This window comes from Orycteropus afer, unplaced genomic scaffold (genome assembly GCF_000298275.1).
Source record: "Orycteropus afer afer isolate SDZICR_OR568_19922 unplaced genomic scaffold, OryAfe1.0 scaffold00321, whole genome shotgun sequence".
NCBI lineage: Eukaryota > Metazoa > Chordata > Mammalia > Tubulidentata > Orycteropodidae > Orycteropus > Orycteropus afer.
In genome coordinates, this window is record NW_006921908.1 from 2,258,785 (window position 1) to 2,285,849 (window position 27,065).

Genomic DNA, 27,065 nt, shown 5'->3' on the forward strand with positions numbered 1-27,065 from the left:
AGGGATTGGTGGGATATGGATCTGGAAAGAAAATAGCAGGATCTGTCAGACCTTGTTTATGGTAAGTGTCAGATACATATTAGGTGTTCAAGAAATGTATGAATAAATGCAACCTCTTAGAGTGGTTTAGTAGGAGGAAGGTGAGTTCAGTAGTAGGTTCATGCACAGCTCCCACCCATCGGTCTGTCAGTCGGAGGCTGTGTTGCTATGATGAGGAATAGGTTTCAGCAGAGCTTCCAGACTAAGACTGACTAGAAGGAAGGTCTGGCAATCAACTTCCAAAAATCTTCCCTGAAAATCTATGGATCACAACTCTCCAATCTGTAACCAGTTAAGAGGATGGCACAGGGCCAGACATCATTTTGTTCTGTTTTATACTGGATGTAATAAGTCAGGGCCAAATAGGACAGCAGCTTGACAAGCTAACAAGAGCTCAGGAGTTTGGCTTGAGAAAACTGAAGGAAGTAGAATTGACATGACTAAGCCATTGTATAGGTATGAAAGGGAGGAAGGACCAGGTGTGGAAGGAGGGCAGGTCCTGGTTTCTGGCTCTGGTACTGGGTGAATGGGTGGAACCTATCACTGAGGTAGAATTATAAGAGCAGGAGCAAAGTTTTACTTGGGGGAGCAGGTGGTAGGTGGGTATAGAAGATGACTGTTTTACGCTGATTGAGTTAAATATATTGGTAGAGCTGTCAGGTGATTAGAAATAAAAGTCTGGTGCTTAGGAGAAAGTCTGGCTTGGAATTACTGTTCTGGACATCATTGGCAAGTAGTGATAGTTGAAGCGGTGATGTCTCTGGGAAGTTGTGGGAGCTGTGGACTGCACCAGTGCTATTGCCAGAGGGGAGACACAAAAACAGCTATAACATTTTTGCACAGAGTTGCAGCAGAAGTTTGTTTTTTGGTTTGTTGTTGGTTGTAGCATCAAAAACTTCAGGGGGGTAAGCCCAACAGAAGGCTGGCGGTTCAAACCCACCAACCACTCCTCGGAAGGAAGATGGGGCAATCTACTTCTGTAGTGATACTGCCTCGGATATCCAAGGAGGGGTCGCTATGAGTTGGGTCCGACTCGACGACACACAACAACAACAACAACAACAAGCTCAGCTTATATGTATCAAAATAACTACAAAGCTAAAACTATGCTGATTTTCTTTTTGAGCTTTCTAATGTGTTCTGGTCAGAGCTGTCATTACAATGACACTTTGTGGTTTTGTCTGCATGCTCTACAAGCACAGGCTGTTGTTTTTCTTGTTGCTGGTGTTTTTATAGTCATTGATTTTGTGAAATTAGTATTTGTGAACATATATCAATAACTTTGAGAATGAAGTAATTAAAGGAAAAGAAGGAGAAAAATTTAAAAAGTCTTCCACTCAGTTACTAATAATGTTATAACTAATAATGTATTCAGTGTAGGAAGATTTTATAAAACAATTAGTGTTACATTTAAGCAACTTAACAACTATCACATATTGTTCTATGATTTAAATTGATAATAAGCATGACTCGGGATTCTGTATGGTCCGGGACAGGAAGAGACCCATGGAAGAGGGCACACTGGGTGATACTAATCCTATTGATGCCATTGAGTTGAAACTGTAGAGCAGATGAAGTCATTCACAAGACTGAAACGGAAAGACAGTCTAAGAAATAAATAGCAGATCAGCAGTATCTCTCACTAGAATACAAATTCTATGAGGGCATAGATGAATGAAGAATTACAGCAGCAAAACAACAGCAGAACCCTAGTAGGCTGAAGTTAGGAGGTAGAGAAAAGTTGTGTTTAGCAATGGGCGAGACAGTCGTTAGACGCAGGAGGAGTGTTAGAGGTACATCTCTAGAGCTGCATTGAGTGCTAAACACTTTTCTTTCCCTGGGTGCTGATTGTTCAGTTTTTCCTAAGTATGGTGAGGCTTATCCCTGGCCATCCCAGTGTTATTTACATATGTACATACACAGTAACTCTCCCCTTCCCCCAGAGCTTTAGCTTGAGTCTTCTGGTAGACCAGAAGAGACAAACTGATAGAAGGCACTTGATGGAGATGGAGACTGCAGTAGAAGGTAACCAGACTGGAAAAACCAAGAGACTGGTGACGGAGTCAATGGAAATGTTCAGAGGGCCTTTTTATTATTATTATTATTTTTGCTCACTTTCAAAACAATTTCAAGCTTATAGAAAAGTTGAGAAAGGGGATCCTTTTGTTCATCCATTACTCACAGTCCCTAATTGTTAACAGATATGTTTTATAAGTCTTTTTGTATAAGTACATGTTCTTTTTTTCCTGAATCATTCAAGAATAAGTTACAGACATGATGCCCCTTTAATTCTAAATCATCAGTGTATAATTTCTTGTACATAACTGCAGTATGATTATCAAAAACAAGAAAAAAACACATTGTCTCGTACTTTTTTCTAATCCCATACCTTACTCAGGAGCTCTGGTAGCATAGTGCCTAAGGCATCTGACTACTAACCAGACGGCTGGCGGTTCAAACTCACCAGGCACTCCTTGAAAGGAAGATTGGGCAATCTACTTCCGTAATGATACCGCCTCAAAAACCCAAGGAGGGGTTGCTATGAGTCGGGTTCAACTCGACGGCAGTGAGTTTGGTTTGGTTTATACCATACTCAGACCTTACCATCTGTCTGCTAATGTCCTAGAAAGGAAAAATGGAGTGGGAAAGGAATGGAAGGCTGCTCCAAGATCTGAGTAGGACCATACATTTTAATTCTAGTCCAGTTGCTGTCAAGTTGTTTCTGACTCATAGCTACCCAATGTGTGGCAGAGTAGGGTTTTTAATGGCTGATTTTTTGGAAGTAGATCACCACACCTGTCTTCCAAGGTACCTCTGGTGAACTTGAACCTCCAACCTTTCCCTTAGTGGCCGAGCATGTTAACTATTTGTACCATCAAGGGGCTCTGCGTTATAATGCAGTTGTCCAAATTAAAGATTTTTAGGGGGAAAAAAATAGTGTTGGCATTGAATTTATTGAAATGTATGTGGGTTATCCCAGTAGATTTTTAAATAATGTGTTTCAAGAAATGAAGGTATTCAAAGATAGTTGGATAGATAAATAATTGGGCTTCTTTTTCATGATTTTTCATATATATTTACATATAAATCATAGCATTCTAAATCACAACATTATTTATACAGGATTACTGCTTTCACTGTACAGGTAAGTGATTTTGACTTGTAAGCCAAAGAGTTATGTGGACAATGCTACACTGTGCTCTCTGTACCAGTGAGTTTGAAGCAGAAGATACCCAAGAAGAACAGAAACAGGTGCACTTACCAGAAAGCAGCTTGACACCATGGGAATTATGGTTTGTTGGCAAAGAAAAAGAAGAACGTGATCGTCTGCAACAGAAATCTCTAGAGGTAAAACTAGACTGTTTGCTTTTTATTTAATCTAGGAGCTCACAAAGTAGAGCTGCTCTTGAAATTAGAGTGTTAACGTTGTTTCCAAAAACAGTTTTTGCATTTGCTGTGTCAGTTTACACTATCAATTAGAATAACTGTTATTGTAAATGTAACATGTATTTACTAAAAGAACAGTTGGAAAATATAAACCAAAAAGCCAAAATCTCACTGCCATCAAGTGAATTCAGACTCATATGGCCCTCAGAGACAGAGTAGAGCTGCCCCCTAGGGTTTCCAAGGCTATAAATCTTTATGGATGCACACTGCCTCTTCTTTCTCACATGGAGCTGCTGGTGGGTTTGAACCGGGAACTGTTTGTTAGCAGCCAAATGCTTTAACCACTGCACCACCAGAGCGCCTTAGAAAATATGGGTAAGCATAATTAGGAAAATTAAAATCTCCTTTAATCTTAACACCTGAAGATAACTACTGTTAATATTATGGTATATAGCCTTCCAGACTTTATTCTGTGTAAAATTGAAAAACACATATATGTAGATATGTGTATATCTAGGCACTTAAAATAGAACTTGGTCATATGTATATTTAAGGTTAAGTCAAAATCAGGCAATAACATTCTATAAGGTGAAATTTAGCAGTGAGATAAAAATTGTTACAGAGACAGGATTCTGTTGCCATATCTGTCAAAGAGCGTGTACCCTAGAATAAATATATGCAGGGAGATGGGAATCTGCTGGTCTCTTAGGTGTTTTCATTCTTCTCTGCCTCCGTGACTTGATTATAGAAGTTTCTCTATGTGTGATGCCAGTGTATGAAAATACGTTTTTTTGTGTGTGTCTGTGTCTGTGCATGCAATATGAATCTGAAACGAAGGTCATCTACTTCATCTGGAGCTCAGCTGAAACAACATTATAGAAGAGATCTAATACATTTCTTTTTACAGATAATTCTGACATTAGGCAGTTTTTGACTCATGTAATGACTTTAAAACCTAACCCCTACATAGGCTGTAACTCCTCTGATTGTGTTCTCTCTCTCTCTCTCTCTCTATCTGTGTGTGTGTGTATGTGTGTTGGAGGATGGGATTGCTATCTATCACTGTCTGACCTCTCACTAGAAAAACTCAAAAAACAAATACTTTCCGATACATTTTCACAAGAATCCTTCACTCTTTAAATTCTGTTTGCTATGTGCAACCTAGCAGTCGAATGGATTTAGGTAATTTGGCATCACTCATTATCCAAACTCACTCTCTGAATTCTTATCCAAACACAGGAACCAAATAGATTTGGACTGTGAAAGATGCTTGTTTTTAGTGAAATTCTTTTTAACCTTCTTTTTTTGTGCCTGTTACATTGTTATATTTCCTTATCATTAAATATTTTTGCATTGTAATTTGGCTGCCTAATATTTTATTAAAGTATATTTTCATTATACTAAAATATGCTTTTAAAAAACAACCAAACTTACTACCGTTGCTTAGATAATTCATTATTGGTGGATATTTAAGTTTTTTTCCTGACCTATTGGTAACCAGGTTGCCATAAAAACCCTTGGAACTAAAATTTTGCCCATGTCTGTGATATTCCTTGAATAAATTTTCCTTATCAGTTTTGAAACTAGTTATCTGTTTCTGTGATGGGTACCTAGTGAGGTAGGCGGTTGCATGTTCAGGCAGCTTGGCATGATTCGAATGATTGTGGAAACCAATACATCATGCCATTTCCCTGTTGTATGTTACTTTGTTTTCTAGATTCTAAATTTATTCCTGGGAGAATGCACTGTGAGAGGAGCACTTATTTTCTCTTAGGAAGGGCACAGGGTTTCAGCAAGATTTGTTGTCGGGCAGGCTTAATAAGAGCTCTAGTTCCATACTTGTCTCCTGGGTGATTTTAGGGACATTAAACTTTTAAGCTTCAATTTCATCATCTGTACAAAGGGATAAAATAATGCATCACAAGATTTTTGTGAGGAGTAAATGAGACAGTATAAGCATGGTAGGTTTTGATTTTATCTGTATTCTAGTGTCTTTGTTATCATAGCCTTCTTACAGCCTTTTCATTTATTTTTAGGATTAGTTTGTGTTATTGCAACCACAAACTCTCCTGTTACCTCAACCTCAGTGTTACCATTACCAGTTACATAATTTAGTGCACTGGTTTTTAAAATATCTACTTACAGTGAGAAATCTGCTTCGTGTTATATACAAGCGCGCACACACACACACACACACACACACACATATATATATATACACACACACACATATACAATACATACTTAACTGAAATAATACTTTAACCATTGTATTCTGTTTGGGGAGGAGCTGGTCATAAGCCATTAAACTGATTTTAGACTCAAAGTTTGGAAAACATCAATGTGTAGTGCGTGGGAAGGTGGAATTCAGCTTATGGTATTTGGTTTTTACCTAGCCTTGCTAGTAGTCATTTGTTATATTAAAAAATGAAAAGAAAGAAAGAAGAAAAGAAAGAAAAAGGACTACTTCAAGTCAGTTTTGGAGTCAGTGTACAAAGAAAGAAGTTAATTATAGCACTGTGCTGAAATTTTCACACCTTGGGAAAGTTGTTTTCCTTCTCTGAGCCTCAGTTTCTTCATCTATAAACCAGATGATAGAAAGGCAATAGTGGAGTGGTTAAAACCATAAATTCTTGACCCATATTTCCTGAATTCAAACCTTGGACCTTGAGCAAATCCTTAACGTCTCCGTGTCTTGATTTCTTCATCAGTGAAAGGGCAAAAAATGATACCTACTTCATAGTGTTGTTATGCAGACTAAGAGAACTTCAGGATATGGATTAGCGTACAGGGAGCACTCAAGAAAAGTTAGTTATTATTATGTTAAAAGGGAGATAATAATAGCTACCATAAAGATTTGTTTGAGAACAGATTAAAATAATGAATACAAAGTCCCTACCACAATGATTAAGCACATAACAGGGTGTAATTATTTGTAATTTGGTTGAAAGATGAAACCTCATGTAGTTAGTAGCTTGGCAGTTCTTATGGCTTCTTCCATACTAACTCTATGTCAGCTGAGATAGTTTAGCACAAATCTTACTCTTTCCTGTTGCGCTCACTTTAGCACAGAGCTCATATTGGGTATTTGTGATAGCCATTCTTTTCATCCTTTTCTCTTTGTTTCATTTTCTAAGTCATTCTTTCCTTATTTATTTATTTTTTGTACTTGTTTACAGAATTTCCTGGTTTGTTTACAAATCATATCATTAAAAGCACAGGGTTTTAATCATAAGCATGATTTATGTCATATACCTATTAAAGATAAAAAGCACAGGGCCAACGAAGTAACTTTGCCAAGATTTTTGTTAGTGACAGAGATGGCTTTGTAGCAGTTTTTAACTTCCAATTTAAGTGCTTTCTCCAGTATACCAAGATGTATTTTAGAAATAAATAGATCAGACTTAGTATTTTTCAGCTTATTCTGTCTTTGTTATTTTCTTCTCTTGAAATTTAAAGGGTGAACTTTAAATAAAAATTTAAAGGGTAATTAGGTCCTTGAAAAGATCCTCACTACTCATATATTTGATTCCAGTAAGTACATTTAGATTTATTTCAAACTTCTCTGTGGTATTGAGTGAAAAAATTATTTTAACCTATCAAAATTACTCACTTACAAAATGTTTTGCATTTGTAACTATTGTTGAGATGATACATATGGTAAACATTGAACATTAGTATAATGGAAATGATAGTATTGGTTTTCTAAGGCTATAAAAATTTTATTTACATTTTTATTTGTTTTTTAAAAAAATTTTTAGCAGACTTCCCTAAATTCTTTCTGGACTTTGACTAATTCTGATTATTTATGTTTGCTTTAACATTCTAGTACAATCTGTTGTAAATTATAAAAATTATCTACTTTGTAAATAATCTGTGTGGTTTTTCTTTTTTTTTTTTTCTTCCTACCTTGCCTTTGGCCATTTCATTCATCAGTACTTAATGAGGAATAGGGCAGGATATAGAGTTGGTAAAACACAAAATTGTCAATTTTTCTGATTGTCACCTTTAGTGGCAAAAAGTTCTTTGAAAGTAGGCAAACATGCATGTTTAAGATCCTCAATGGATTTGGCTTATCTATAATCAAGTGTTTACTCTATGGGAAAATAGCTGTAATCCTGTTGCAATTCAATGGTGTACCAGAAGACGATGTAAAGGTCTTGTGAGAGAAAACTCTAGCTGTGTTCTGGGAGAAGCTTGCTTTGGTGGTGAACAGATGGAGTCGAGTCATTCAGGGTAGGAAATTCTAAGAGGGACCAGGCTTACATGGAAGGGTCAGGGCTCAGAATGAGATGTGTATTCTGCGTTGGGAAATTACTTGAACGGATGTCCTGAGATTGGAGCACTTTGGGTTAGTTGTAGTATCTTCTAGGCACATTTTGTGCCTTCTTTAAAATGCCTATATCAGTCTTAACTAAAATATGTGAACCATAAAATAGAAACACAAAGTCTGATATTTTTCCCCGATTTTTTTGTTTAGTTATATGAAGAATCTTAAAAAGATATAAAATATATACAAATTCAATCAATAATTTCTTGAATTGTATGTTTAAATCATTTCTTAAAATAGCATGAATTCAGGACTATTGTGGAAAATTCTGGATATATAATTGTCAGATCTGTATCTAGCCTGTTACAAAGTCTCATTTTTTATTTTATATATTTATGTATGTGTATTTATAATGTGTATGTGTGTGTGTATGTGTACACCACACACATTTCCCTCTTTCTTGTTACCTGACACAAGTCTAGACCTTCTTCCCATATGCTGTGGCAACTTACTTGTCAGTCTCCTTCAAAATAGTTCACATCCTTTCAAATTCAGTCTTCAACCTTTATCATTAAAAGCTCTAAGTCATCCGTTTTTCCACGTATTCTTGCTTCACAATGTTCAGTTTACTTTCTTCTTGTTGTTGTTATTTTGCTGTCGAGTTGGACCTGACTCAAAGCGACCCCTCCTTGGCTTTCCGAGGCAGTATCACTACAGAAGTAAATTGCTCAGCCTTCCTTCCAAGGAGTGGCTGGTGGGTTTGAACTGGCAGCCTCCTAGTTAGCAGTCAAACACCTTAGGCACTATGCTACCAGCAATCTCAAAACAAACAACAACATCAACAACAACAAACAAACAGCTTTTTCCACAAAAAACAGCTTTTTCCATCTAGTAAGCACCACACTCATTTTCCACTCCTCATCTCTTCCTTCTAATCAAGCCATCTACTTACTGCTGCTTTCATGGTGCTAGCTCATTTCTGACTACCCGGTCCACACTGTGTCTTCTCTTTCTTTTGCTTCCTTCCCTTCCCTTCTCTGAACTCCTTTTACAGACAATACCTCACAATGTGGCACTTAATTTTTTGGTCGATATAAGATTGGATTAGATGAAACATCTGGAATTTTGTCTTTACGTCTCAGTTCCTGCTACCTTCTTAGTGGGCACTCCATGAATATTGAGTGAGAAAAGAACAAATAGCATATGCAGAGGTAGTGAAGAATCGTTAAACCCAAGAGGGGTATTTTGCTTGTTGGAGTATAGTGTTCAAGAGTTGTAAGACTTTTCCGAGTGAGTGAAGGCAGCTCTTCTCTATGCAGCAGGATTTTAGGATGAGAGTCATTGGAGACAAATATTCTGGGCCCATCTGTTCTAAAGTACAACAGGTATATTCTTGGTGTAGAGTTTTATCTTCGTTTTGTCTGAGAGTTAAAAAATTATCCTTTTCCCTACTATCCATCCCTAGGTAGGTTGGTCTTAAAAGGGTGGAGGAGTGGGGACCAATGGAAAATATGTAAAAGTAGTAATTGATTGTTAGTATCTAAGGAGAGACAAGAAAAAATAACCAGTAATTATGGTAGTACAGTCCTAGACGTCTAGTTTGAACAGCATTCTCAACGAATGCAGTAATTTAACTGATGAGTGACAGAGTGGTGACATTCAGCTTGCAGTTTTATTTGGCCATACCTTCTACATTCTTTCTCCTGAGGAAATGCCCAAACGTGTAGATTCGAGTGACAGCAAGGCCATTAAATAATCTGGGATATGAATGTGGTTTTGTTTTACACTCGAGCTATAAAATCAGTGAAAAAAATCTGGATTATTTATTTCCTCAAAGAAACTTAAATGGCATCTTTACATGTCTTATTTGGTGTACCTTTAAATTAAAATTTTAATTTAGGGATTATTTTATTCCTATCTTTTATCTTCATAAATAATATAGAAGCTTTTTATAACAGTAAAAAAAAAAAAAAAAGTTGCAATTCTCTTGAGTTTCTGCCAGTTCCTTACAATGATGCCAAAATTTATGTGTGGGAAAGTTGATTTCAATGAGAGTAATTTAGCTGAAGTTTAGTCTAAGAAGCTAGTGTTTTGCTGCCAAGCAATTATTTGCATTTCTAAAAAATGACTTACACTTTTTACAAATACTTTTTTTCCATCATAGACTAGTAACTTAAATAAGTTAGTGGTGCTAATAGTATATTTTCTATGAAGAAAATTAAATTTTTGTTTAATTTGGTTAACCTCAGCCCTTTTTAAAATACATGATGTGAGTAATTGCTATTAAATGTTGCTTTTCTTTACATAAAATCAACAGCAATTAAATCAACAACTAGAAAAAAGGAAAAAAAAGGAAGAACATGAAAAAAGAAAAATAATTGCTGAAGAAAAGCACAAGGAATGGGTTCAGAAAAAGAATGAACAGGTAAGGAGAAAAGACACGTGCATACACACACTGATAATAGCTCTTTTGCAAAGTCTTTCCATTACTCCCTCGTTACCTAGGTTTTTCTTGTATTTCTCAGAATTTTTCTTCTTTCTCTCTCTTTTTTTTTTTTTTTTTTGATTACTCATGGACATTTATCGAAGGCTCTGTCTTCTGCCCTTTGCTTCTCTCCTTTCTCCCTCATGTGGCTTCCACTAGTACCTGCCTGCCTGCCTATAGGCTGCCATAAAGTGTGTATCTCTAGAGTCTTGGATTTCCATCTGTTTGATCTGCTGATACCTCTGAGCCTGCAAATCCCCTTTATTATCCATTCTCCCCCCCATATACCCATTCTCCTAATTCTTTTCTTTTTCTTATTAGTACTGCTATCTTCTAAGTTACCCAAACATAATCAAAATTCTTCTGTCATTGTGGTCATTCCTTCCGTTCCTTTACAAATACAACTCCTCTGTTTGTGATCTCTTCCAGTCTGGTCTCCTTGTATCTTTAAACTAATTTGTTCCTTATTTCCCTGTTCTGGAATGTAAGCTCCATAATAAGGAGGGAATTTTTTCCTCTCTTACTTAGTTTGCCATCGGCTAAATGAGTACCTAGCACATCGTAAACCCAAAAACCCATTGCCATTGAGTAGATTCCAACTCATAGCAACAGCTAAAGGATAGAGCAGAAGTGTTCCGTGGTATCCAAGGCTATAATCTTTATAGATGCAGACTCCACATTTTTCTCCCATGGAGCGGCTAGTAGGTTCAAACTACCAACCTTTTGGTTAGCAGCCTAGTGCTTAACCACTGTACCTCCAGTGTTCCTTTAGCATATGGTAGCCGAAACCAAACCAAACCCACTGCCATAGAGTCAATTCCAGCTCATAGTGACCCTTTAAGACAGAGCAGAACTTCCCCATAGGGTTTCCAAGGTGATAAATTGATGCGGAAGCAGACTGCCTCATCGCTCCCCTGTGGAGTGGCTGATGGATTCAAACTGCTGACCTTTTGGTTAGCAGGTGAATGCCTTAAAAACTGCACCTCCTGAACTCCTTAGCATGTAGTGTTGTTGTTGTTATGTGCCATCGAGTCAAACCTGACTCATAGCGACCCCTCCTTGGGTTTCCGAGGCAGTATCACTACAGAAGTAGATTGCCCCATCTTCCTTCCGAGGAGTGGCTGGTGGGTTTGAACCGCCAGCCTTCTGCTTAGCAGTCAAGTGCCTTAGCTACTATGCTACCAGAGCTCCAAAAATATTTGTTGAATGAATGAATCCACCTTTTATGCCTTGCTGAAGAAGTCCCCAATTCAAAAACTATTTTTCATGTTTCTTCACTGTCTTGTGAATAAGGTTTTAACAACTCTAAGCTGGCTGATTAAACTCTAAGCTGGCTTTTATTCTTTGATCTAAAATTCCATGTCAGCTATGTCTCTCTCTCATTCTTCCCTTCACTCTATGCTGTTGCTTCTTACTGGGATCCTTTAAGGAATACACCTACGATTATCACGTCCCATCTTCTTAAAGTATAAATTTTCCTGGAAAAATCTGGGAGGAAATGTTGTTTTTTATATTAAAACAAACATAGATGTTTAATGGAGTAGAATATAAATTTTATATATTTAAGATACACAATCAGTTTCAAAGAAATCTTGAACATTGAGCTGTGCCCCCTAGTCCATGGGGATATGTATTCATGGGCAATTTTGAGAACATTTTTGTTCTTAATATTTCTCACTTCTGTATTTTTATATATGATATTTCATCAGCATGGAATCTCATCATATCCTCTACCCTATCTTTCCCTTTATGCAAATCATTTCCTTCATGTAGCGTTCCCTGGTTGTTGTTGTGTGCTGTTGAGTCAATTCCAATTGATAGCAGCCCTACAGGACAGAGTAGAATTGTCCCATAGGGTTTCCAAGGCTGTAATCTTCATGGAAGCAGATTGCTAGGTCTTTTTTTTTTTTTAAGTAAAAGTTTATGCAGCAAATTGAGTTCCCATTTAACACTTTTTATACAGATTATTCTGTGACATTGGTTGCAATTTTTGCATTGTGTCACCATTCTCATTATTTGTGTTCTGTTTGTTTCCATTTATCTAGTTTCCCTGCCCTGCCTTGCCTTCTCATCTTTGGTTTTGGGTCAGTGTTGACTAATTCATCTTGTATAGTTGATTGTTTGATGGAACACATTCCTCATGGATGATATTGTTTATTTTATAGGCTATCTGTTATTTAGCTGAAAGGTGACCTCTGAGAGTGGCTTTAGTTCCAAATTAAAAGGCTATCTTAGGGCAGTAGTCTCAGAGGTTCTTCTAATCTCTATCAGTCCACTGGGTCTGGTCAGTTTTAGGAATTTGAATTTTGTTCTACATTTCTCTCCTCTTTTACCCAGGACCTTCTATTGTGTTCCTGCTCAGAACAGTCAGCAGTGGTAGCTGGGCACCCTCTGGTTCTTCTGTGGTTCGTATGGACTATAAAGTCCTGTGGACTAGTTTCTTCTTTGAGTCTTTTGTTTCCTTCTTTCTCTTTTTCTCCAGACAAGTTGTTGTTGTTAGGTGTCGTCGAGTCGTTTCCGACTCACAGTGACCCCGGGCACAGCAGAACGAAACAAGAGGAGTCTGTAATTGTATCTTAACCTAGACACTGCTCACCAAAGTAGGATGTAGAACATTATGAACTATGTTATGCCACTTAACTGAATTGTCCCACAAGATCACCAAGTCTTCCCTCCTGTTGAGCAGCCAGTAGGCTCAAACCACTGACTTCATGGTTAGCAGCTGAGTGTTTAACCATTGTACCACCAGGACTCCTTACCCTTGATTACATGCTGGAAATGATCATTCCTTCTTTAAATCCTTGTTCAATTCATACCACTTTTATGGCACTGTTTTGGTTACCTAGTGCCACTCTGACAAGAATATACTACAAATGGGATGGCTTGAACAAACGAGTTTATTCTCTTACAGTTTGGAGGCTTTAAGTCCCATTTCAAAGTGCCAGGCTCTAGAGGCTCGGTGAAAGCCCCTCAACCTTGGGGGTCCAGCTCTGCCTCCTGCTCCTGGCTCACTGGAGCTGGAGGCGTTTCTTCACTCAGACTGCTGCTGGCTGTTGAGGCTGAGAAGCCCCAAGGTTGACAAGTAGAAAGGCACGGTCCTGATGTTACCAAAACACACGGCAGGCCATTAACTTAAGTCCATTGTAAGTCCCAAGGTCAGCAGAGCTTGGCAGGCTGCTGAACAATGACACGGCTACATGCAGGGTCCAAGTGTGCTATAGGCTAGAGACCGTTCCCAAGGCTTCTTCTTATATACAGGAAGCAGACCATATCTCAAAGGCAGTTAGCTACTCAGCTGCTTGTGGTAGATCCCACCATGGAGTTGATTGCCAGTCTCATCATGGGAAATAACTACTACCATCTGCCCAGCCACTCAACCACGCCCAGCCAAGTTGACACACAAATAGAACTACCACAGGAACTTTGTCATAGATTGCCTTCTATTATGTATTTATGTTGTTGCTGTTTTGTATTATGGATTTTCTTTACTTCACTTATAATTTTAAGACCCTTAAGGGAAAGAATTTTTTTTATGTTTTTATCCATTACAAAGATCTAGCATAATATTTTACACATAGTATTTTTCATTTGAATGAATGAATGAACGTATTGTCTTCCTTTTCATTTTCGTACATTATTATTGGATCACAAATAATAAATTTTAATACTCTGTTATCAATTTGTTTTCTATTGTGACTTTTACATATTTTGAATGTTGTTATTGTTGTTGTTATGTGCCATTGAGTTGGCCCCAACTCATAGCGACCCCTCCTTGGGTTGCCGAGGCAGTATCACTATGGAAGTAGATTGCTCAACCTTCCTTCCGAGGAGTGGCTGGTGGGTTTGAACTGCCAGCCTTCTGGTTAGCAGTCCAAGTGCCTTAGGCACTATGCTACCAGAGACCAAAACCAAACTCACTGCCATCAAGTTGAATCCAACTCGTAGCAACCCCCACTAGGTTTCCGAGACTGTAAATCTTTATGGAAGTAGATCACCCCATCTTTCTTCCATTTTGAATAGTACTGCTTTTGTAATTGGCTGGATTGAGACAATTGTTTAAATTATAGAATTGTTTTTAATAATTTTTATTAAATTATAAAAAAAATTATAATTTTTTTGTCCTTAACTTACCTAATTCACAGTGGTGTTAATAAGAGCACCATTTTATGTAAATAACTTTAGTAAATTGTAAATGATGTAGCCTTCTTCATCAAGGTATTCTAAGAAGATTGGTTAAACTGGCATGTGCTACAATGATAAATGTATTTGTTCTTTACTTCAAAAGTAAATTACTACTTTGTTTCCTTTTTTAGTTTACTTTATACCATAACATAATGAGACTATTTTTGTGAATAAATACCAAAATAAAAATAAGCCTGTGTGATCAATACAAAACTTTGGGTAATATTTTTTTGAAATGTGTAACTATAAAACAAAACAGTATTACATGTGTAAAATAGTATACTCTCTCCTCTAAAAGCCTTGCTTATCTTCTAACTCCATTAAGCTAATTTTACCATGCCAATCAAATACTAGCTGTTTATCTAAGAATGTGAGACACTGCTGGGAGATGATATATTCACTGTTTAATTAGTGGCAGTAAACCTAAGCCAGTTATTTGAGGGAAAAAAAAATTTTTTTCTTGTGGAGGGAAATGGCTTGCCCTGACATAAATCAGTAATGATTGAAAGCAAGATTCTGTAAGATTGAGAATAGTTCTAAAATGGAACTTGAGAAATTACATTTTATCTATTCTGTAGAACTCTTGTGCATGTTCAGGAGTAATTGATTATTCTTTTTTCTTTAAAACCTATCAGATTTCTTATTCCAGTCTTAGTTAACATTTACCTCTATTTGTAAAGACTGCTCTCCTGGCTCTTTTCTTCCTGTCCGGCAGCTAGTTTTTACCTCCTCTGTTTACATTTCATGGTGTGTGGTCTTACCCTGCCTCCAGCTTCATTCACATTTTAGCTGTATCTGTGGCTGTTAATTTCTCCAAGTCATTTTCACTGTGTTCTATCTAAAAATTTGACAAGAAGAAATTGTGTGTCCATTAGTAAAGCTAGTTCCTTGTAATATGACTGTAAATTGTTAAGTCCTTTAAAAATAAATGGTTTATTTCATCTGGTCCTCTTACATCTGTGCTTACTAATTTTTTTCCCCCAGATTTGTTTTTATACAGTGTTTTGAAATATTTTGTAAAAAGGTCTTTACTTTTAGTGTTTTAAAAATATTTTCAAATAAAAATTGTTTTTTTCAATTTTCAAGACATGAAATTGATTTTTTTTAATATAACTAATTCAGATCAACCAGCTTGATGATTGATAAAACTCATCATTCATGCATTTGACAAATGCTTATTCAGTGTTTGCTATATGCCAGGCACTTCTTGAGGAGCTAAAAACAGAAATTCAGAAACTTTAAGTAGCTAGTTGTTTTGTTACTTTCCTATAGTGGCAGGAAACCAAAGGTTTTCTAGGGCAGCAGAAAAGGAAGTGCTGCGTGTGGTACAGTTCCAGTGCTAGATGCCAGAAAATCCGAAGCTGCTGAGGAGGTGGCAGCTCTCTTGCAGTACTTCTCTCTGAGTGCCTGCTCGATCTCCTCTTGCTGACTAGTGGCATTCTAGTCTCTCCTCTCTAGTTTAAATTTTACGGAGAACCTGTCTTTTTTTTTTTTTTTTAATCAACTTTATTAAGCTATAATCTACATATAGGAGATCTGGTAGCGTGGTGCCTAGGGCATTTGCTTGCTAACCAGAAGGCTAGCGGTTCAGACCCACCAGCCACTCCTCAGAAGGAAGGTTAGGCAATCTACTTGCATTGGGATACCGCCTTGGAAACCCAAGGAAGGGGTCGCTGTGAGTCGAATTTGACTCCATGGCAGTGAGTTTAATCTACATATAATAAAATGCTTCTTTTTAAGTGTACAGTTTGATAAGTTTTAACAACTTTTACACCTGTGTAACCAACACCACAGTCAAGGTATCAAGCTATTCCATCTCCCTGGAGAGGTGTCTCTTATGCCCCTTTGTAGTCAGCCTCTGATACCAACTCCCCAGGCAGCTCTAGCTTCAAGGAAACCATTAATGTGCTTTCTATCCCTGTAGATTAAATTTGCCTTTTCTACAACTTCTTAATCAATGGAATTGCAGAATTTACACTCTTTAGTTTTTAAATTTATTTTGCTATTGGATATATTAACTTTGTTGCTCTTTTTTGCCACATAGTAGTCTGTTCTATTAATACACCACTAATTGTTGGTGGCATAGTGCCTAAGGCATTTGACTGCTAACCAGAAGGCTGGCGGTTCAAACCCTCCAGCCACTCCTCAGAAGGAAGATTGAACAATCTACTTCCCTAGAGATACTGCCTTGGAAGCCCAAGGAGGGGTCACTGTGAGTCTGAACCAACTCGGCAGCAGTGAGTTTGGTTTTTGGTTTGTTTACCCTAAGGAGTTCTGGTGGAGTGTTGCCTAAGGCATTTGACTGCTAACCAGAAGGTTGACAGTTCAAACCCACCAGCCGCTCCATGGGAGGATAATGGAACAATTTCCTTCCGTAAAGATTTACCACCTTGGAAACCCAGTGAGGGTTGCTATGAGTTGGCATGAACTCAATGGCAGTGAATTTAGTTTTTGTTTGTTTGTTTGTTTGTTTTTAAATTATTTAAACCAAAAAAACCAAACTCACTGCCGATGAGTCTGGTTAGCAGTCGTATGCCTTAGGCACTATGCCACCAGAACTCCCATGAACAATTGTAGTTATTTTAATTTTTACGGTTTTGTGAATAAAAGGCTATGACCATTCATGTACAAGTTTGTTGTTGTTGTTCTTATGTGCCGTCAAGTCAGACCTGACTCATAGCGACCCCTCCTTGGGTTTCCGAGGCAGTATCACTATGGAAGTAGGCTTGCCCAACCTTCCTTCTGAGGAGTGGCTAGTGGGTTTGAACCGCCAGCTGTCTGGTTAGCAGTCAAGTGCCTTAGCCACTATGCTACCAGAGCTCCCCATGTACAAGTTAGAAGTCTTTTTATGGACAATTCATTTTACTTGGATACATACCTAGAAGCTAAATTTCTGGGTTTTATGATAAGTATGTGTTTATAAGAAATTGCCACTATTTTCTAAAGTACTTGTATCATTTTACATTGTAAAATTGTTTGAAAGTCTCACTTGCTCCACATCCTTGCCAAATTTGTTATTGTCAGTCTTTTTCATTTTAGCTACTCTAGTGAGTGTGCACTTATGTCTCATTGTCCTTTTAATTTGCATTTCCCTGAGGCCTAATGATATCTAACATCTTTTCATGAGCTTATTTTGGAAGTATTAGTTCTTTTGCTCTCACTTTTTTGGAAGGATTGTATGTCATATTAAGTTGTAAGAATTCTTCATGTATTTGTTACAAGTCCTTTGTTACACGTGTGTGTGTATGTGTGTGTATATATAGATACATGGATATACACATAGATATTCATAGTTGACAGAGAACTTCCAGAGGTGCACGCTGGATTCAGAAGAGGATGTGGAACAAGGGATATCATAGCTGCTGTCAGGTGGATCTTGGTTCAAGGCAAAGAATACCAGAAAGATGTTGACTTGTGTTTTATTGACTATGTAAAGGCATTTGTTTGTGTGGATCATGACAAATTATGGATAACATTGAGAAGAATGGGAATTCTTGAACACTTGATTGTACTCATGAGAAACCTGTACCTTGACCAGGAGGCTGTCGTTCAAACAGAACAAGGGGACAGTGCATGGTTTAAAATCAGGAAGGGAGTGCATCAGGGTTGTATCCTTTTTCCATACTTATTCAATCTATATGCTGAGCAAATAATCCGAGAAGCTGGACTATATGAAGAAAAACGTGGCATCAGGATTGGAGGAAGAATCATCAACAACCTGAGATATGCTGATGATAACTTTGCTTACTGAAAGTGAGGATGACTTGAGGCACTTACTGATGAAGATTGAGGAACACAGTCTGCAGTATGGATTACATCTCAGTATAAAGAAGACAAAAATCCTCCCAACTGGACCAGTAAGTGGCATCATGATAAATGGAGAAAAGATTGAGGTTGTCAGAGAATTCACATTGCTTGGTTCTACAGTCGACGCCAACGGAAGCAGCAGTCGTGACATTAGACAACATGTAACACTGGGCAGGTCAGCTGCGAAGGAACTCTTTCAAGTGCTGAGGAGCAAGTATGTCTCCTTGAGGACTAAGGTGCGCCTGACACAGGCTATGATATTTCCAGTCGCCTCGTATGCATGTGAGAGCTGGACAATGAATAAGGAAGACCAAAGAAGAGTTGATGCTTTTGAGTTGTGGTGCTGGCAAAGAATGCTGAAAGTACTGTGGACTGCTAAAAGAACTAACAGATCTGTTCTGGAGGAAGTGCACCCGCAGTGCTCCTTGGAAGCGAGAATGGCCAGAGTTAGTCTCACCTATTTCAGTCATGTTGTCAGAAGGGACCATTCCCTGGAGAATGATGTCATGCTTGGTAAGGTGGAGGGTCGACAAAAGAGGGGGAGGCTTTCAACGAGATGGATTGACATCGTGGCTGCAACGATGGGCTCAAGTATAGCAGGGATTGTGGAGCTGGCGCGGGATCAGGCAGTGTTTCATTCTGCTGTGCATGGGGTTGCTATGAGTCGGAGACGACTCGACAGCACCTAGCAACAACAACAACAACAACATTCATAGCAAAACATATACCAATTCAACAGTTTCTACATGTACAGTTTAGTAACATTGATTACATTCTTTGAGTTGTGCAACTATTCTCACCTTTGTTTTCTGAGTTGTTCCTCCTATGTTAACAAACATTCACTGCTTCCCTAAGGTTCCTATCTTAATCTTTTGAGTTGCTATTTATTTGATCCCGGATAGTTCTTCTGTGATTGACTTTCTTTGCCCTTTTCTTTTAACATAATGTCTTCAGGCTCCTTCCATTCTGTAGGATATATCAGGACTTCATTTTTCCTACTGGCTGAGTAGTACTCTATTGGATGTATGTACCGCATTTTGTTTATCTTTTTATCTGTTGATGCATATTTAGATTTTTCCACTTTGTGGCTATTGTGAATAATGCTCCAATGAACATCAGTGTACAAGTCTTTTTTTGAGTCTCTGCTTTCATTATGATAAGTGTTCAATGTTGATGGAGTTAAGTATTTCAGTTTTTTCTTTTCTGGTTTGTCATTTTTGTGACCTATTTAAGAAATGTTTACCTACCCCAAAGTGTAAAAATATTCTCCTTTGTTATCTTCCAGTTTTATAGCTTTAGCTTTTACCTGTATGTCTACTTCAAGTTAATTTTAATGTATGGTCAAGATAAGGATCGAGGTTCATTTTTTGGCTTGTTGTTGTTTTGTTGTTAGATGTTATAGGATTCGTAACAATTCTGTGTACAACAGAACGAAACACTGCTTAGTCCTGCACCATCCTTATAATCATTGCTGTGTTTGAGCCCATCGCTGCAGCAATTTTGTCAGTTCATCTTGTTGAGAGCCTTCCCCTTTTCCACCGAGCCTATACTCTACCTAGCATGACATCATTCTCCAGGAACTGGTCTCTTCTGGCAATATGATGAGATCAAAGTAGATGAGACAAAGTCTGGCCATTCTCGTTCTAAGGAGGAGTATTCTGGCTGTATTTCTTCCACGACAGATTTGCATGTTATTCTGCCAGTCAATAGTATTCTCAGTATTCTTCGCCAGCACCACAATTCAAATGCATCACTTATTCTTCCATCTTCTTTGTTCATTGGTGAGCTTTTATATGTGTATGAGGGTATTGAAAAGACAGTGGCTTGGGTCAGGTGCACCCTAGTTTGCAAAGTGACATCTTTGCTTTTTAACACTTAAAAGAGGTCTTCTGCAGCATAATTGCCCAGTGCTGTATGTCATCTGATTTCTTGACTGCTGATTCCATGTGTGTTCATTGTGGATAGGCATATGGATATGTGAGAATTCCAACATTATCTGTTGAATAGATAAGCCTTCCCCTACAGGAGATTATCTTGGAATTACCATGCCTGCTTTTGAAATCAGGGTAAAGCCAATCTCTTGAAATGAACTTAGATGTTGTTCCCTTTTCCTGTGTCTTCTAACATAATTTGGGTAGAGTTTGGTATTATTTCTTCCTTAAATGGTGATAAAATTCACCAATGAAGTCATCAGTGGCTATAATTTTCTTTGTGGCAAGGATATTTTATTCTAAATTCAATTGTGTTTGCAAGTAGAGGGTAGTTCACATACTTGATTTCTTTTTGAGTCAGTTTTGGAAAGTGGTGTATTTCAAAACATTGTGACATTTTATTTAAATTGTTAAATTTATTGCCAAAAAATTGTAATGAATTCCCCTCTTCTCCCTTCTGACCACCCTTGGTAACTACTAATAAACTCTGGTCTTTATGCATTTGTCTATTCTAGATATTTCATTGAAGTGGAATCATATAATATTTATCCTTTTGTGACTGATTTCATTCAGCATAATGTGTTCAGGGTTCATCCATGTTGTGGTGTGTATCAGGATTTTATTTCTCTTTATGGCTTAGTAATAGCTTTTGTATGTATACACCATATTTTGTTTATTCATTCATCTACTGATGGACATTCTTGTGATGTTTTTCTTTCTTACAAGAAATTAAAAGAAGAGAAATAAAAGATCCTTTTATGTTTACTATTTCATATCTTAAGTATCATTCTGTAGCTACATTTTCCCATCTGGTGGATAATCTTTCAAATGAGAAAGGAACAAACATTGAGTTATAGAGTATGTGGGGTCAGCACACTTTTCCTTTGAAGGGCTAGATAGTAAATATTTTAGGCTTTGTGGATTTTACAGTCTCTGTTGAAGCTATTCCATTTTGTGGTTGTATTGCAAAAGCAGCCATAGACAATAAATATGTAAACTAATGGGTGTGGCCATATGCCAGTACAACTTTATTTACAAATATAGATGGCTGGTAGACTAGATTTGGCCTTTGGGTTGTAGTTTGCCAGCTTCTGGTCTATGTAAGACGTATAAGAATTAACGTTGCCAGAGAATTGCTTGTATGTACCCTTACAGCAGTACTTAATGGGCTAAAATGTTACTCTCTTGTCTTTCTGTAACTCACTGATGGGGAAAATTGATCCAGGTATTCGTATTGGCAAACAATCTTACAAGGAAGTGTGCACATATGTGGCTTCTGTTTTAGAGACAAAAAACCAAGACCAAAGTCACTACCACCGAGTCAGATCTGACTCATAGCGACCCCTCCTTGGGTTTCCGAGATGTCGCTATGGAAGTAGATTGCCCAACCTTCCTTCCGAGGAGTGGCTGGTGGGTTTGAACCGCCAGTCTTCTGGCTAGCAGTCAAATGCCTTAGGCACTACCACCAGAGGGAAGTTAGATATTCATTAAAAATCACTACAATTTAGGAAAATGTAACAGGTTGTTGTTACACTAATTCAACAAATCTTTATGAGCACCCACTATTTACTCAGCACTGTCCTAGACTGTACTTTCATGAGAATGACCTTTGTCACTGCCCTCATAAAACTTACAGGCCACTTGATAGACTAACATTGAACATGTAATTGCACGTATGTTACATATTTCCATAAGCCACATTGTACCAACCACTGCATTTTAAGAAATAACTGAAGTTTTACTAATTACTGTATATAATGATCCTTTCTTGTATGAAGGTAATTACAAATATACCAATTAAATCTGTCTTTTTTATTTAAGAAAAGGAAAGAAAGAGAACAAAAAATTAATAAAGAAATGGAAGAAAAGGCAGCAAAGGAACTAGAGAAAGAACATTTGCAAGAAAAAGCAAAAGAAAAATATCAAGAATGGCTAAAGAAAAAAAATGCTGAAGAATGTGAAAAAAAGAAGAAAGAAAAGGTAATTTTATTAGACTGACCCATTCAAATATGTCTTAGGTGTTTATATGTACTGACTATAAAATAAATACACGGAGCTATTTCTGTTTATTCCAGTGTACTGTGTTTAAGCTTCTGAAATGAATATACATTTATGGTTTTCTATGGTTGAAAATATTAATAAACTTGTTATTTTTTTCAGTCAGGTTTAGAACTTTTTTGTGTTACTTCTTTTTAAATATTTTTCAATGCATTTGGAAAGTCGTATTACAGTAAAACAACATGTGAAAGCCAGAACCTATATAAGGAGGAAGGAGCTCTCGTGGCATAGTGCCTAAGGCATTTGTCCACTAGCCAGAAGGTTGGTGGTTCAAACCCACCAGCCACTCCACAGAAGGAAGATGAGGAAATCTACTTCCATAAAGATTTACTGTCTTGGAAATCCAGTGAGGGTCACCATGAGTCAGAATTGACTTGATGGCAGTCGTTTGGGTTTGGTTAGGATGTAAGGAGGAAACGTGTCAGAGAAAGAAAACTCAAACATTTTCCACTAATAGACAGCAATAGAAAAATGGTAAGACGGTACCATCTCAAAGGCAGGAAACTTGGAAGACCAAGAATAAGGCAGTCCTGTCAAGTTCCAGCTCTCACAGGTATCACTTTATATTATAATTACTATTCTGTTAAAATAGCAAGTTCTTTTTTTCTGCTTGGGTTCTTGTCCTATTGTTCAGTGGCAGACTTCTCAATACTACTTTCCTGATCATGTTAAATTTTGCTCTCAAATCATGGAAATATTATTCAGTATTCATGACCAGTAAGCAACTAAGGTGGGAAAACTGTTAGGAGGAAAAATCAGCAGATAGTGAATGGCATTGTTAAAGAATATAAGTTTTTTGGTCGTGTTATTTTAAGGAAAAAGAAAAACAACGGCAAGCTGAATTGCAAGAAAAAAAGGAAATAGCAGAAAAGAAGTTTAAGGAATGGTTGGAAAATGCAAAAAACAAACCTCGTCCAACTGCAAAGACCTATGGTTATGCCAATGGGAAACTTACAGGTTGGTTTTTATGCTAGTGGCTTACATAAATAATGGTTTGCAGGAACAAATAGTGTACATTTAGTTTCCTTTTGGCAGAAATAGAAGCATGTAAAAATAATTGTTCTTTCAAATTACTCTTTCCCTAAAGATTATATATAACATACTATATTCTTATGGGACTACTACAAATTAATTGTCATTTTACATCAATCGAATACTATTTTCTTAAAGTCAGTGGTTGCAAAACTCAAACTTAGGCTTTACAGTAATGATTTCTAACAGTAAGAAACAAGGAAAGTTCTCTTTAGGTCATGGGCAATAAGGCCGTAATCAGGACACAGTAAATGGATTACTTCTCCTTCCCTTCCTCTGACTGGCTCTGAAGCACACAGCTCCATTGCCTCTGGCACAGTGTTTTTCAGGGTGGAATACTAGACAACACGTGAACCAGACACAAACCCTTTAGACTTGGTCTGATTGTAAATGGCCATTCCTGTGCTTCACGTTGGAAATTCATACCTTGCTGACAGCTCCCTTCACTTGTTTAAGTGATTTATTATGAAAAATACTCCCATTCTATTTTGTTCACACAATAGAACATATTCCAGACTTTGTTTTGACCATTTTGGTGAAGTGTGTGTTGACATATCTTTGCAGTCAAAGGGGGCTGCCAGTGTCTGAATGACACATTCCTGCTGTCAGGATTTAGGCCTCTTCTGTGTCACAGAGGTCATCCATTACAGCTTCTAAGCATGGTCTACTGTCTTTTTTTCTTTCTTGTTTGAATACAGTGTTAATGATGAAACAGGGATTTTAATCATATGATTGGATGGTAAAGTTAAAATTTTACGGGGGAATATATATTGACTAAAAGCAAATTGCTAAAATAATGGATCTGTATCCATTGTGTCAAGTTCTAATGAGTTTAATTTCTAACAAACACTATATTTGTTTGCACATGCTTTATTGTTTTTAAGTCTCTGTTCCTTATGGCCATATCATTTTTTACAAATTGTGAAATCAAGAAATTTATGTGTATGTAGTGACTAGAAGATATGGATATAATTTGCAAACTATTTCTCTTTCACACAGTTATTAGATATCAGGTATTATGCATTAAACATATCATGCATTCCAGTAGGAGAGCACGCCACAATTATTAATCCAAAGCGCAATGATATTGTGAAATCTTAATAATTTGAGTAAGAAAATTTCAGTGATTGTGAATAAGAATTTTGATTCATTTTAGCTTCATTTTCAAAATAATTTTTTTTTTGTAAACTAGTGTCTGACAGTGGAAAACTAGTATACAATCAATAGTTCTCCAAACTGAATTCCAAACTGAATTAAGAAAATGAAGGTTTTGTTCAATTTAAGGGTTCTACCATTCATTTCTTCCTAAAACTTTTGTAAACATTTTCATTTGTATAGCTTTTAAATTAATATTTGGACTCTTAAGATTATTTGTATTTTGGTATTTACTGTAATATTTACTGTATTTGAGAAGAGTTAGTTGATCTTCAAGGGTTTGAGTCGTAAATGAATCAAAATAGTTTATCAATGACCGTTTTACCCTTCTTATTTTTTAACATTTTGCTAGAATTTTAAAATAAGTCGTTTCTGTGATTTGAAGTTTTTTTCTTCATCTTTTTTTTTTTTTTTTTTAATTTTTTAGGCTTTTACAGTGGAAATTCCTATCCAGAACCAGCCTTTTATAATCCAATTCCATGGAAGCCAATTCATATGCCTCCTCCCAAAGAAGCTAAGGATCTATCAGAAAAGAAGAACAAAAGACCTGTGATAAGTCAGCCACACAGGTCATCACCTCTGGTCATTCATAAAGCCAGAAGCAATCTTTGCCTTGGAACTCTGCACAGAATACAAAGATAATGTATGTGGGAAATAGCATGTTTTTCCTTGGAGCTGTTTAGTTTTAAAGTCAGAAATCATTTTTTACTACTACTTAGTAGCTCACTATTTGATGTGATAATTGACAATTTCCCATTTTGCATTTGTATGTGGACTCCTGGACTCCTTAGCATAATTAAAGAAAATACACATTTTGATTTTTATAAATATTTCAGGGTTGATCTTGGCAAATTGTTTTGCAGAATAAGTGACTAAATGTGTAAGAATTGTGTTTGTATTTGGTATGTCATTAAAGCTAAACTTCAGTACCCATAAAGCCAGCAATTTTTCTTGTATTCTTGAGTTTTTGTTCTTGTTTATGATCATAAGATTAAGTCCTTCAAATGGTCATTTCTAAACTACATACTTGAGTCTTAGAAGAATGTACATGAGTTAGAATCCTAGATTAATAGAAACCAATCTTTGCTGATGGTTTTCATATATTTTTCCCTACATGTTGTTGTTGTTGTTATTTGCTGTTGAGTCGGATGCGACTCATAGCGACCCCTCCTTGGGTTTCTGAGGCATTATCACTACGAAAGTAGATTGCCCAACCTTCCATCCGAGGAGTGGCTGGTGGGTTGAACCGCCAGCCTTCTGGTTAGCAGTCAAGTGTCTTAGGCACTATGCTACCAGAGCTCCTGTTTCCCTACATAGATATTTGAAAATAAACTAATTGGTGACTTGTAACAAAGAAATGAGGATTAGACTTTTCAAAGGAAAAGTTAAGATTTATTGGTGCTGTGGATCTTGAGAAATTAATGAATAGTATTTTGCTGTACTTTGTAAATTATCTGTAAATTAATTATAATTAGTTAGCTTGCTAATTTTGAAATGCTAAATTTGATTTGAATGTAGTATTACCAGTACATTAATTTTTATTGTTAAAAATGTTAAATATTCATAAAACTCATAGTTGTTGTTAGGTGCCATCACGTCGGCTCTGACTCGTAGTGACCCTGTGTACAACATAATGAAACACTCTCCAGTTGTGCACCATCCTCGCAATCCTCGCCATACCCAAGCCCTTTGTTGCAGCCACTGTGTCAGTCCATCTCATGGAGGGTGTGGTAGTTAAGTTTGTATGTCAACTTGGCTGGGCCTGGTTGAGTGGCTGGGCAGCTGGTGGTAGTTATTCCCCATGATGAGACTGGCAGTCAGCTCCATGGTGGGATCTACCACAAGCAGCTGAGTAGCTGCTTTTGGGTTGTGGTCTGCTTCCTATATATAAGGAGAAGCCTTGGGAATGGTCTCTAGCTTATGGCACGCTTGGACCCTACATGTAGCTGTATCGTTGTTCAGCAGCCTGCCATGCTCTGCCGACCTTGGGGCTTACAATGGACTTGAATGAATGGCCTGTTGTGTGGTTTGGTAACATCAGGACTGTGCCTTTTTACTTGTCAACCTTGGGCTTGTCAGCCTCAGTAATCAGCAGCTGTTTGAGTGAAGAAAAGCCTCTAGCTCCAGTGGGCCAGGAGCAGGAGGCAGAGCTGAAGTCCAAGGTTGAGGGGCTTTCACCCAGCCCCTAGAGGCTGGCACTTGGAACTTGGACTTAAAGCCTCCAAATTGTAAGAGAATAAACTCCTGTTTTTAAAGCCATCCCATCTGTGCTATACATCTGTCAGAGCAGCACTAGGTAACCAGAACAGAGTGTCTTCCCCTTTTTTGCTGACCCTTGACTTTACCAAACGTGGTATCTTGCTGCAGGGATTGATCCCCTCTAACAGTGTGAGCAAAGTAGGTAAGATCAAGTCTGGCTGTTCTCACTTCCAAGGAACAGTCTGGCTGCATTTCTTCCAGGACAGATTTGTTTGTTCTTCTAACAGTCCATGGTATTTTCAGTATTCTTCACCAACACCATAATTCAAAGGCATAAATTCTTATTCATTCTTCCTTATTCATTGTCTAGCTTTCACATGCATTTGAGGGAATTGAAACTACCATGGCGTAGATTAGGCACATTATAGTCTTCTTTGCTTTTTAACACTCAAAAGAGGACACTGGCATCACATTTGCCCAATGCAATATGTCTGATTTCTTGGCTGCTGCTTCCATGGGT

The 27,065-nt window shown here is 37.3% G+C and overlaps 1 protein-coding gene across 1 annotated transcript in view; it reads left to right on the top strand.

The window, feature by feature from the left end:
• The window catches only part of CCDC34 (coiled-coil domain containing 34), a 27,133-nt gene extending 2,145 nt beyond the window's left edge, over nt 1-24,988 (top strand). Inside the window, exons 3-7 of the mRNA XM_007951959.2 lie at nt 3,252-3,387; nt 10,014-10,121; nt 21,923-22,081; nt 22,975-23,116; nt 24,774-24,988. Of these exons, the coding sequence (XP_007950150.2) occupies nt 3,252-3,387; nt 10,014-10,121; nt 21,923-22,081; nt 22,975-23,116; nt 24,774-24,988 (760 nt within the window). The remainder of the gene's footprint in view (nt 1-3,251; nt 3,388-10,013; nt 10,122-21,922; nt 22,082-22,974; nt 23,117-24,773) is intronic.
• The last annotated feature ends 2,077 nt before the right edge of the window (nt 24,989-27,065 follow it).